Source organism: Juglans regia, chromosome 7 (assembly GCF_001411555.2).
Source record: "Juglans regia cultivar Chandler chromosome 7, Walnut 2.0, whole genome shotgun sequence".
Classification (NCBI taxonomy): Eukaryota; Viridiplantae; Streptophyta; class Magnoliopsida; order Fagales; family Juglandaceae; genus Juglans; species Juglans regia.
In genome coordinates, this window is record NC_049907.1 from 18040840 (window position 1) to 18053718 (window position 12879).

Genomic DNA, 12879 nt, shown 5'->3' on the forward strand with positions numbered 1-12879 from the left:
CACATCAAACAAACACTCTGTTTCTCGATTTTCAGCTCCAAAACCAGTCTCCACATACACCCCAACAATCTCCCACTTGGAGGCTGGGTTTCCACATGCCAGCCACTGTTTCCAGCCAAGCCCTATCATCTTTGCAGCTCATAGCTCCCGTCTTCAAGCCAGAAGACACATTGAAGTTAAGCCCGACTTCAGTCTTCCCACGTACATCGCCCTTAGTCAGCACATCCACTGGGCGACTCACAACTCCCACTACACTAGGAGTATTTGGTCTCGAACCGATCTTGGCAACCTTAGCCAACTTTCCCAAGCTTTCATAAGGAACGACAAAGCTGACTCCCTTTGGCTTCCTCACATGTTTCGCGTGATCAAGCCTGCCTTTTTGCACTCTTGTATTTTCCTGCACATTACTGGACCCTGATGTTAAATACAAAGAGTTAGATCTCTTACCATGCACTAAGACCAGTGCACCAGACCAGCGCACCCTTAGTGATCTTTCAAGCTCATCCTATAGAACGCTACTGCATAACCGCTGTCATCAAATTGTCCCACAGAGATCAGGTTTTTCTTCAGATCTGGAACATGTTTGACTTGCTATAAAGTCTACGTGCTCCTATTTGGAAGTGTGATGTGCACATCACCCACTCCCACTACATCCAGTGTCTTTCTATCAGCCGCATACATCTTCCCAAAATCACCAGCAACATAATTCTGTATGATTTCTCGATGTGAGGTGCTATGGAATGAAGCCCCTGAATCCAACACCCAATTATCAATCAGACTATGCACTGCAAGAAGTAAGGCATCATGTATTTCTTCTACCACTACATTCACAGCATCATCCTTAGCACTTTCTTGATTCCTGTAGTTTCTCTTGATGTGGTCTGGCTTGCCACAACTCCAGCATGTAATCTGCTGCCCAGATATCTTCTTACTCTTCCCTCTGCTCTTGGAGTTTGACATATCATGTCCTCTGCCCTAATTGTCAACATTCAGGGCAGATCCTGAACCCAAGAAATCACCCGAGTCTCTTCTATGTACCTCTTCAGCAAGAACCATGTCATATATGTCGTCGTAGTTCAATTTCATCTTACTGGCTGAACTACTCACATCCATCCCCATGGCCTCCCAACTATTTGGCAGCGATGCCAATAGAATCAATGCTCTGATCTCATCATCAAACTCAATCTTTATAGAAGACAGTTGATTTGTGATCGTATTGAATTTATAAGTGTTGGGTTACAGACATACATTTCGACATCTTCAGATTGAAAAATTTCTTCATTAAGTGCACTTTATTGTTCACCAACAACTTTTCATACATACCTGAAAAATTCATCATGAGATCCACCGTGGTTCTTTTCTTACTGACATTGTGTACCACTATTTTGGACAAGGTCAGCTGAACAAGCCCTAGAACCTGTCAATCTAACATGGTCCATTCAGCATCATCCATGCTCTCGACTTTTTTCCCAACAGTGGAAGGTGGAGCCTCTTCCTATAGAGATAGTCATCGATCTGCATCTTCCAGTACCAAAAATCATTGTCGTCGAACTTCTTGATCCCGGGTCTGATCACTATATCCCCAACCATCATTTTCCTTCAAATCCGACCTTGGCTCTTGATACCAATTGTTGTGACATGTTATGTAAAACACACACCAACAATGACAAATAAAGTAAAAGCAATTACAATCAAGCACACGATGCACAATATACGTGGTTCGGCAAATTCCCTACGTCCACACAACTGCAGAAATCTTATTGACCAGAGGAGATTACAATCACTCAATCTCAACTCACACTCTCTAGGGTTTTTCGCTCTCTCACACAATATGCACTCACTAGACAATTGCTCTCTCTCAAAATATGCTGAAAGTCGTTCAACACAAGTCAAATATGACAAATATATAGCAAACGGCGCTGAAAATCCTATTTGGCAAATCTGCATTCTTCTCTCCAGGGGCGTGTCGAGTGAGCCTCGAGCAAACGGCCAAATCAACATTGGCTTGAGCGGGATGTCGAGCGAGAGTCGAGCGAACACTAAGGTTTGTGTCTCGCTCTAGCTCACTATCGCGCGGGACTCGAGCGAACTCACTAGTTGAACTTCACTCGAGCCCACTGTTGAGTGCATGTCAAGCGAACTCACAGGTTGAGCTTCGCTTGAGCCCATTGTCTAGCGAACTTCGCTCGAGCTCATTGTCAAGCGCACATCAAGCAAATACTCTGTTTCTCGATTTTCAGCTCCAAAACCAATCTCCACATACACACCAACACGTCTTTCGTACAAAATAATTTTCAATAGCAATGAATTCCAAGCAAGTGGCATTCAAAAGGTGTATCTTGGGATAAGAGCACACTTTACTGACAATAAAATCTAAAATATTTCTCATAAATTTTGTGCTGACCTTTTCTTTTCGGAGAAACTTCAGTGTTTCCTTTGTACATTTTTTTTAAACAAACAAATATATCATTCAAATAAGAAGAACGAGATACATGAAGAGGGGTGAGGTTCTCCAATAAACACCTCATTATAACAGCTACAACGAAAAAGTAAAAAAAGAGCAGGTTTTAAGACCAAATGCTTGGTCATCACTCATACCTTGCAAAGAGGGTGCCGTCTTAAATGATGGTTTTTTGCAGTTTGCATAGTTGAGTGAATTGTGGAGCCATTGCTGGAGGTGGTGGAAGCTGAAGGTATACTACAATTTGTTGTCTTGAGATATTTCTTAAAGAGACTAGTATTCCCTTCCTCAATATCATCAGTTAGGGAAAGTGGAAACATAGTAGGAAGACTGGCATCGGATGAATAGGACTGCGGCTGGCCAAGTTTCTTCACGCACACATGTGGTGGCGCGTGGAGACCATGCACCGGTGATTGTGAGATAGGATGGGGCAGATCTGAAAGATCTTGATGTGGAGAATCTATTGATGCGGCGCACGTAACCAAAGGATACATTATGGCACGGCGGTGTGTGACGGCTACGTGGACATGTTTGGATATTAACAATGTTCGGAAATATTTGAGATTTATGAGAATTTATTTGAGATTAGGTTTTGAGAAAGAAAAGATAAAAAAAAGCTTAATAAAAATATTTTTAAAAATAAGTATTGTATTACATCAATTTGTGAAATTAGATAGCGAATGTTAAAAATTTATTTGAATTTAATTTTTTAATATAATTTTTGTTTTAAAGTTTATAAAAGTTGTATTGATTTTTGTGTTTGAGTAATGATTAGAAAAAAATTTGAAAATTTGAAATAAAAAAGTTCTTTGTATTTGAGTGATGTTTGGAAAACTAAAATGAAGTTATGAGAAATTTTGAAAATCTTGTGGTTTGCCAAGCATGCCTACGCCTACACCTCTGTATTTGAGTTTGTAAATCTCAAGGACTTGTTGTCGTGCACTGTTATCCAATTACCAGTCCACACTTTGATGTCTCTGTGATACCCCCCATATGATATGGATAAGGGTAAGTGGTGTATGGGATCCCACATTGCTTGGGAATGAGAAGTTCTTGCTCTTTATAAGGTTCCAATGAGGCTCTAATTGTATCATTGATTAGTCCTTTTGGAGCATAGGCCATGTGGTTTGGGCATTCCATTGGGGCGTTACAAATGGTATCAGAGTCTATCCCAACCTGAAATGTGGGACTTGAGCCGTGCCACCTACAATGGACAGGCCCGACGAGGACGTCGGGAATTTAAGGGGGGTAGATTGTGATACCCCATATGATATGGATAAGGGTAGGTGGTGTATGGGATCCCACATTGTTTGAGAAGGAGAAGTTCTTGCTCTTTATAAGGTTCCAATGGGGCTCTAATTGTATCATTGATTAGTCCTTTTGGAGCATAGGCCATGTGGTTTGGGCCTTCCATTGGGGCGTTACAATCACTATCATTTCCAACCCTTCATTTGCAACCCAATTGAAGCCTTTTCCTTGCTTCTCATATGCCTCTCTATCCATAAGATGATTCTTTCCCATTTTTGCTTCAAAGAACTCTTAATTTAGGGAAGTACCTAGATTTATAAAGTTTGTGTAATAGGAGTTCTCTCTCTTGAAAGATTCTCCATCCTTGTTGGGCTAGGAGAGCCATATTGAAAGTCCATAGGTCTTTGAAGCACATATCCTCTTGAAATTTAGAGTCACCCATTTTATCCCAACTCACATAGTGTATTCTTGTCACCTACGTTTTGTCTCCACCAAAATCTGGCCATCATGATTCGTGACATAAGTTTAATGATAATTTAAAAACACTCATAGTATATGTACGTAGGAATAGCAAGAGCTACAGTTTTAACCAGTATTTCCTTGCCTGCTTGGGAGTATATCTTCCTTCCAACTTTGAAGCTTTTGCAACATTTTGTGCTTAATCTCCAAAAAGGTCTTGTTCTTTGATCTCCCTATGAAAGGTTGTAATCTCAAACATTTCTGATACTTTTGGACGCTTTTTACCCCTGTACTACCATTAAACCTTCCTGCTCTTTTCTATACACATTTTGACTAAACACCATAGATGTCTTCTCTTCATTTATCTTCTACATAACGTAGCCTCGTATTTATCTAGGATCATCTGCAAATTCTTACTTTCTTCACTGCTTGATCTTGTGAACAAAACACGGGATCTGGATGCAATGGACAATATAGTATTAAAAGTGCAAACAAACTACTATGAGAAAATCCGAGAAGGTAGAGTGCAAGGGGAATGCTCCAATAAGGAAGAAAATAGAAGGTTTTGGAAAGGTTTGTGGAATTTGAATCTTTTATGCAAGACAGGTAAGGAATATGGTATCACATGCGCTTTACTATTGTCCCATGATAATCCAGTTCTAAGATATTAAAGCCTCCAAAAGATGAAAACAAAAGAAGTTTTGAGGAGATTGAAGGGATGATCAAGAATTATACTTATCAGAAGTGTTAGTAAACGGGTACCCCATGACCTATGTAGTGCCTACATAGGTGTAAAAGTTACAAATAGTTAATTAACTCCCCACTACAAGCAGTCAATTAACTCCCTACCACTGGCAGTTAATTAACTTTTAGGAAAGTTAATTAATCACCCAATCAAGAAACTCTTTAAAATGAAAGTTATGCGTATGTTAGTTTTGTGAGCATAGAAAAAGTGAACGTAAAACAAAGGCCTCTTCTCTCTCTCTACAATTTCCTAGAGCAACTATCTTAACTCTTGATCTTGAAGTATGAAATTATTTTAGAAGACTCTAGTAGCCTCATAAGTGATGTAGAGGTGCAATCACAACAATTTGACATTGGCTATAAGACGAGCAAAGATCTGGACTTGTGGGAATTCCGCTCTGCTTGAGATAACTTGAATTAACCTTATCTAAGATTGGTTTTAGGCACCTCTATGAATATGATCACATGTTGTTGATGCTTTTGAATGAGTTTAAAAGCACGTAATTGATGATATGCTATGATTGTTTGAATTTTAGATTTTTCATTAGAGGTTATGTTATGACATGTTTATGTCATGACCCTTGCGCATGTGGGGCCATCTCAACTGTCCAAGAGATCCAACAACTTAGTTGGTATACATTTAAGCCATCACGTATCTGAATTTCCCAAGGGCAGCAAGTCAGATGGCAGCTAGCTTAGAAGGGATCCGATTTATGTCTTGTTTATTTCATTGTTTATTAGTCCATGTAATGTTTCTTATTAGTGGTCAAGCAGTCAGATGCCGTACTATTTCATTGTGGGTTGTTTTCTTGGTCTTTAGGAGTAAAAGGGTTTAGTGGCCCAAGGGGATAGGTTTGCTATGAAGTCCCATTTGCTGTAATGACCCGGTCCCGCAAGGATCGAAGAGTTAATCCCTATAACTTAAAACTCACAATTCATCAATATATTTATAGACTCCAAAATATAACGTCATCAGAATACTACAAAATCTCTTAATAAAATTCGCCACTTCTCAGAAATCTTCTATGAGCAATCCACTATACTTAAATAATCATCTCACCAATACTCCATAATCTTGATCATTAGTTGGACTATTAAAAAATCATTTAAAAAATAATTGGAGATAAGGGGTGAGTTATCAACAACTCAGTAAGCAGATGACATATACAAATGTGTAAACATGAGCATTTTTACAGAGTTCAAAATGCAGAAATAAAACATTTCAATATCAATATGCAAATCTCAACAATACATATTATCAGAAAATCAGAGCGACTTTTCAAACATTTCATATTCAGAAAACCAACTTTTCATATTCAAAGACTCATTTGGCACAACATGACTGAACATCTTTATCTTAACATAACATATCAGAACATCATATCAGAATAGAGAACATGTTTAACCCTCGTGGTAGGGTTGTGCATTCTGCGGAAAGCCAAGCAAAACATAAATCACCAAGAATATCAAAGCGATTGCACTCAGAATAGAAATGCACTATTTATATCTCGTGCTAAGGTCAGAGATCACTATTATCTCCCGTGACAGGACCAGATATCACTATTGTATCTCGTGACAAGGCCATATATCAGAGTAAAGCAAAATCAAAATCACATATCAGAACCAGAGTCAGGGTCAGAACAGAATCAGAAAGTCATGTCAAAGGTTTTTTTTCATATGCCACATTATATCAAAACAGAGTATTGGAATTCAGATCATTCTCACATACTGAAAGCAAAAGTCGGAGTATCTTTCTAAATCAATGCACAACTTTTCGTATCCTCAATGTTGTTCTTTTTCAGAATTCAGAGGCAGCATGACAAAATCTAGCTCATGTCTACACAATGAATGTTAGAAAATATTTTCCCTTTTTCGTACAGATTTCGTGAGTAATGCAAATAAATGACCGAGGTTGGTTTTTCTCAAGTTCTCATTTCATCACAAAATATGCAAAGTTTTCAGAAAGTCAACCTCAGTCTCAATAATTTGTATAAAGCCTAGCATAGGAACCTCGCTTACCTGGACTTCTTAGCTTTTTCGGAATGTTCCTCAAAATATCGAACAATAATTAATCGTGACCTAGAAAATAATCACATAATTCTCGTAAATTTCCAATGAATCACACATTTCGATATTTAATCCTAAGCTTCTAAAATAACCTATTTTAATCCTTCAATACCTAAAAATCCTCATAACCTTAAAATACTATCATTTTCTAAGACTATCAATATCCACTTAATCGAATTCGTACTGAAGAAGAAAATTTATCGAATAAGTATTATGATAATTATAGAACTCAATAAAAATTAATATTCAAAATATCTAAAATACCAACAATATTTTATAAATAAAAAGAATACATTGGTTATTAAAATTTCCATAGAATAAGTCATGAAAAACTCATCTCTTAAGAAAAATAGGTTTACTTCCTTTAACTAACAATATTATCAAAATACGATATAATATTTATTGAAACTTAAAGCAAAATCCCATTTAAATATAAACCCAAAAAAACACTTACCCGAAAACATTAGGTTAAAACTACCCTCCATATATATATATATATATATATATATATATATATATATATATATATATAAACAGCTTATCAAGAAAACTAACGATGAACATACACATGAATATTAGAAAAAGCAGTGGTGGCAGGGACTCACCGAAAAGGTAATATGCGACGGCACAGTGTGAGATGGGAGGTGGTGAAGTCGGCGGAGCACTGAGAGAGAGAGAGAGCAATACGGTGAGGGAAACGGATAGTGAGGGAGAGACGGAGAATGAGGGAACGGAAACTCACTGTGAAGGAGGAGCTGTGTAAGGTGCGAAGATGAAGATGGCTGTCCGGGCAGTGTCGAACGTGCGGGAAGGAGTTGTGCAAAGAGCTAGGAGATGGATAGTGGAAACGTCGGCGGCTGGGTGGTAAAGACGAACTCACGGTGGCCGAAACAAAGTGCTCTGTTTTTGGGAGATAAAATAGAGGATTTTTACTTGGTGTAAGCGGTGGGTTGCTGTTTCCCGTGGTTGTGGCACGCAGTTCTGGTGGTTGGTCTTGGCGGATGCTTACGAGGGGTGGATGAACTGAATGACAACTATATGGAGGTGCTGGGGTGGAGCGGCAATGCACAGTGCGGGCTTCGTGTAAGCATGGGTTGCGTCGATCTCGTATGGGGGGCATCGTGAATTCTGGTCGGTGCACGGTGGAGATGGGTTGGTTGATCAGAGGCTTACGAGGGGGTACACCGGTGGCGGCAGTATGGACGACGGGGGGCTTGTATGGGAGTGCATGAAACCGAGGGGATGGAGGACCAGGCTGGGCTGTTTGCAAAGAGGAGTTGCTGCGTGTGGAGTGGCTATGCTGGCAAGTAACGGGAGGCAACGGCAGCATGGAGGTTGGGGAAAGAAAAGTGTAAGCGACAACCCTAGTTTATCAAATTGATGAATTGCTAAACATGAGTATATAAATAGGCATAACTATTACACAAATGTTGATGTGAATGTTGCGGAAAATAGGGACGTTCATGCCATGGAGAAACAGACGAGTAAAACGCACTAGATAAAGCCGTGCACGACGAGAAAACTGTGAGGCTAAGTGATGAAAAGTTGCCGTGTGAATAAATAGATATTTGAAACAAAACAAAAAAAATGAGGAGAATATAGATACAGAATAAATTGATGAACTGCTAAACAAGTTGGCAATCTTGCTACTAGCTACACATCCCTTTCCCATACCATAACCCATCCACCATACAACTCTTCAAATACCCAAAACATTGATCTTATCAGCAATAGCCAATCTAGATTAGCCCACCACCATGTCAACCCTGTTTTAAAGCACAAGGAGGATTCCCCTTAGGTGTTAGTTTGGATGTCGCTTCTGGGATTGCCGCCTAATTTCTTTCATGAATCGATGCTATGTAGTATTGGAGGGGGTTTTGGTCGCTTCTTGAAGAGGGATAATGCTACAGCTTGTGTAACTCGTTCGGAAGCTGCGAGAATATGTGTTGAAATTGATATATCTAAACCGGTGCAGAATGCTTTCTGGCTGGGCACTCCAGGCTTGGCGCAGAGTCATTTTCAAGAGGTATTTTTCGAGTCGATGCTTGTGTATTGTTTACATTGCCAAAAACTTGGTCATGTCCAACATAATTGCCATCGTCGTGTTCGAGTTCAGTCTAAAGATAAGCAGGTTATAAATGTAGTAGAGGGGAAGACAGAACGCCCGAAACAGAATTGGAAGGTAGTGGGGATTCGAAATACAGAGGCCAAGCTGACGGACCAAGATACTGTTGGGGGATCACAAACAAAAAACGTGAGAAGAGAAGTTATTGTGTAGCCTCGTCTAGCACTTCGGAGGAGGAGGTTGGGGAGGTGCTAATCTCAGGGGACCTGCAACAACGGAATTGTTCTAAGGGAGGGAGTGGAAATTGGTTTGAAATTAGGAGGATAATGAGGAGATACCAGTTAGCTCTGTAAATGGTTCTCCCCGCTGCTCGTTGAAATTAATAGATGAAGCTTTGGAATTTGAAATTGGTTGTATGGCTGAGAGAGAAATCTTGAGGTTGGGCGGACTTGAGGAGGAGGGGATGCTTGGGAATGACACAGTAGTTTTGGATGGAGACCCTGAGGAAGAACTAAACGAGTTAGCAGCAAAAAATTTTGACTCGGATCCCAACATGAATGTCCTTTGAAAAAATTGCGAGAAATCCGGAAAGAAAAATCTATTGTAGGTCTGGAGCGGAGGACTTGCTTCAAAAAATTTATTTAATTTATAATGCATATACTTATGTGGAATATTAGGGGCATTCTTTCGTCGAAGAGTAGGCTTCAACATATTTTGAATAAAAGTCGCCCCTCGGTGGTGGCCGTTTTAGAGCCTTTTTTAGATGCTAATAAATGTAGTAGATAGGCAAGATGGTTGAAGTTGCCAAATTATATTAATAATGCAGAGGTTGGGGAAAAAATATGAATTTTTTGGGAAGAGGATTTAGATTTTGAGTTAGTATCTATGTCGGATCAAGCGATAAGTGGCTGGTTTATCCATGGTAGTTGCCGAGTGTTGGTGACGTTTGTATCCATGGTAGTTGCAAGTTGTTGGAGACGATGGCTGTGGCAGGATTCAGTGCCAAAAAAAATGTCATTCTTATGCTGGAGAGCTAGAAGACGTGCAGTACCATGTGGATGATGTTCTACAGCAGATTGGGATTCCTCTTGTTTCACGATGTCATTGCTATGAGCATACATAGGTAGAGACTCTTCATCACATTCTTTGTGAGGGGGAGGGTGCTAGAAAAGTGTGGCAATACTTTGCAGAGGTATGTAGAATTAGATTACCTCAGGTTCGAAACTGGGATGATATGATGAACTATTGGTGGAATAGAGCGTCAGCTGCTACTCAGGTGAGCTGGGTTCGTGGGGTCCTGCCTATACTCATTTCTTGGTTATTATGGAAGGCTAGGTGTGTAGCTAGGATGGAGGATAAAAAGTTTAATTGTTGGGTAGTCATTCGAGCTGTTAAAGTGACGTTAATGGCTTTGAATGAGAATGTTAAACATTTTAGAAAAGTTGGTCCGTGTGATGAGGCTGTCTTACGGTAGCTACATTGTAAAATTGTGCAGGTACGAGTGAAGCTGCCAAAAACTATTTCATGGACTCCACCGATTGGAGGAAGGCTGTAGTTAAATGTCGATGGGTGCGCTCTTGGAAATCCGGGGTTGTTAGGTGGGGGCGGCATTGTTAGAGACACTCATGGAAAAGCTCAAGTCGGGTTTGCTCATTTTTATGGCCATGCTACTAATACAATTGCGGAGTGTCGAACATTATTTGATGGATTGAGATTATATAAGATGCTCAGATTGAGAGATCTATTGGTAGAATTTGATTCAAATGTAGTAATGGGATGGCTAAGCTCGAGTGTTTGTCATTATTGGTTTTTATGGGATTATTGGGAGGAAGTAAAGGAAGTTGTTCGTTTACTGAATGTTGGTTTTCAACATAATTTTAGAGAATCAAAAATGGTGGCGGACTTTTTAGCAAAAGATAGTGCTAATGTTAGAGACACGGAATTTATTGGTGAAGATTTGGTACAAGGGCGTCTTCGGGGGGGTTTAGTTCATATGGATAAATTGGGACTAGCTCTATTGACCCGACATTGATGGTTGATTTTTAGAATTGAATTATTATTTTTTGATGTTATCACGATATTTCTCTGTTGTAAGTGAAGGTTTTTTTAATAATATTGGGAGATGGGCACTCATAGACATGTGACCTTCATCTCTTTTGTTTTTTTTTTTTTAAAGCTTCATTGTTAAACAAAACAATATTATAAGTTATAATGCACCTTGAAGGAAAGTATTTTCTCTCACTATTTTCTTCTTTTGCAGCCCCGATTGCACGAACACAACATTGTGTAGGAAATAAGAAGCATGATGAAAAGATTTACAAGCTACAGGGTTCAGCAACAAAGCAATTAATGACCTCGCTGTTCTTTTTTCCATTTAGTAATCAATATCAATAATTCATTTGGCTTCCAAATGACCCCACCGTTCTATAGATTGATAAGATGACTGATCTGGTTCACAAATATTCATAAAAGAAAATATCTGATTGCCTCAAATATTCTTAAAGCTTTGGTAGCATGTTGTTATAATAATCAAATCTCAATTACATCCAAAAGTTGTGAAGCTAATTGTAACGTCCCGGTCTCGCACGGGTTGGAGAGTTACTTCCTAACACTTAAACTCACATTCTAATAATATAAAAATAGACTCCAAATTCTCAATATCATATAGAAAATTCGATTCAATCTAATTTCTTCAATATAATCAATTTTCCAAAATCTCAAATCATCACAACACAATAAAATTTCTTAATAAAATTCAACAATACTCATAAAAAAAAACTTCCTATGCTTAAACCACTACACTTAAATCATCTCACCTAATGCCTCATAATCTTGATCCTCAGCTGAACCATCATAATATCTGAAAAATATTGTGGAGATAAGGGGTGAGTTATCAACAACTCAATAAGTATAGAGCATATACTAACATATAAACACGAGCATTTATAAAGTTCAGTATGCAGAACAAGAATTTACTTTCAGAATGCATAAACAAAACTTGTTACAAAACATCAGAGCGAAATTTTTCAGAAAAACAAACTTGTTCTAAAAAAGAAAGTCCTTTGGCATATTCAACTGAAACATTATATTTATATCATCTCATAGCATCACATCGGGATAAATACCATATTTAGCCCCCGTGGTAGGGTTATAAACCACCATTATACTCGTGGCTGGGTCGTATACCATATTTCACCCCCATGATAGGGTTACAAACCACCACTATACCCGTGGCTGGGCCGTATACCATGTTTCACCCCCATGATAGGGTTACAAACCACCACTATACCCGTGGCTGGGCCGTATACCATGTTTCACCTCCGTGGTAGGGTTATAAACCACCATTATACCCGTGACTGGGCCGTATTCCATGTTTCACCCCCGTGGTAGGGTTATAAACCACCATTATACCCGTGGCTGGGCTGTATTCCATGGTTCACCCCCGTGGTAGGGTTATAAACTACCATTATATCCGTGGCTGGGCCTTAACAAAAATAAAACGAAACATCATCGGAACCAAATCACATTCAAATACAGAATCAGAACTTCATGCCAAGGTTTTCAGATGACACATCATATCAAAACAAAATACTGAATAGCTTCAGATCATTTCACATGTTCGAAATAAACAGAGTCCAAAACATCTTTATTTATTCATAGCAAAAACTTTTAGATTTTCATATTCGCTCATTTTGCATAGTTCAGAAACAGAATGCGCAAAATTAGCTCATGTCTACACCAGTCATGACAAAATAATTTCTCTTATATAGAATTTATGCATATGCAGAACAAACATTTGAGGTCATTTCATATATTTTTTTAAACAAATATGCAT

At 38.9% G+C, this 12879-nt stretch overlaps 1 protein-coding gene across 1 annotated transcript; it reads left to right on the forward strand.

Moving 5' to 3' along the window:
- The first annotated feature begins 8789 nt into the window (after nt 1–8789).
- On the forward strand, nt 8790–9612 carry LOC109020496. The gene is made up of 2 exons (XM_019002962.1): nt 8790–9233; nt 9364–9612. The coding sequence occupies exons 1-2, from the start codon at nt 8790–8792 to the stop codon at nt 9610–9612; spliced, it is 693 nt and encodes a 230-aa protein (XP_018858507.1).
- The last annotated feature ends 3267 nt before the right edge of the window (nt 9613–12879 follow it).

Excerpts from the sequence above, each read along its gene's own strand:
- LOC109020496 (XM_019002962.1), top strand. The coding sequence starts at position 8,790 with ATGTCGCTTCTGGGATTGCCGCCTAATTTCTTTCATGAATCGATGCTA. Across the intron at positions 9,234-9,363 it reads GGGGATCACAAACAAAAAAC|GAGGATAATGAGGAGATACC; the intron begins GTGAGAAGAGAA and ends GTTTGAAATTAG.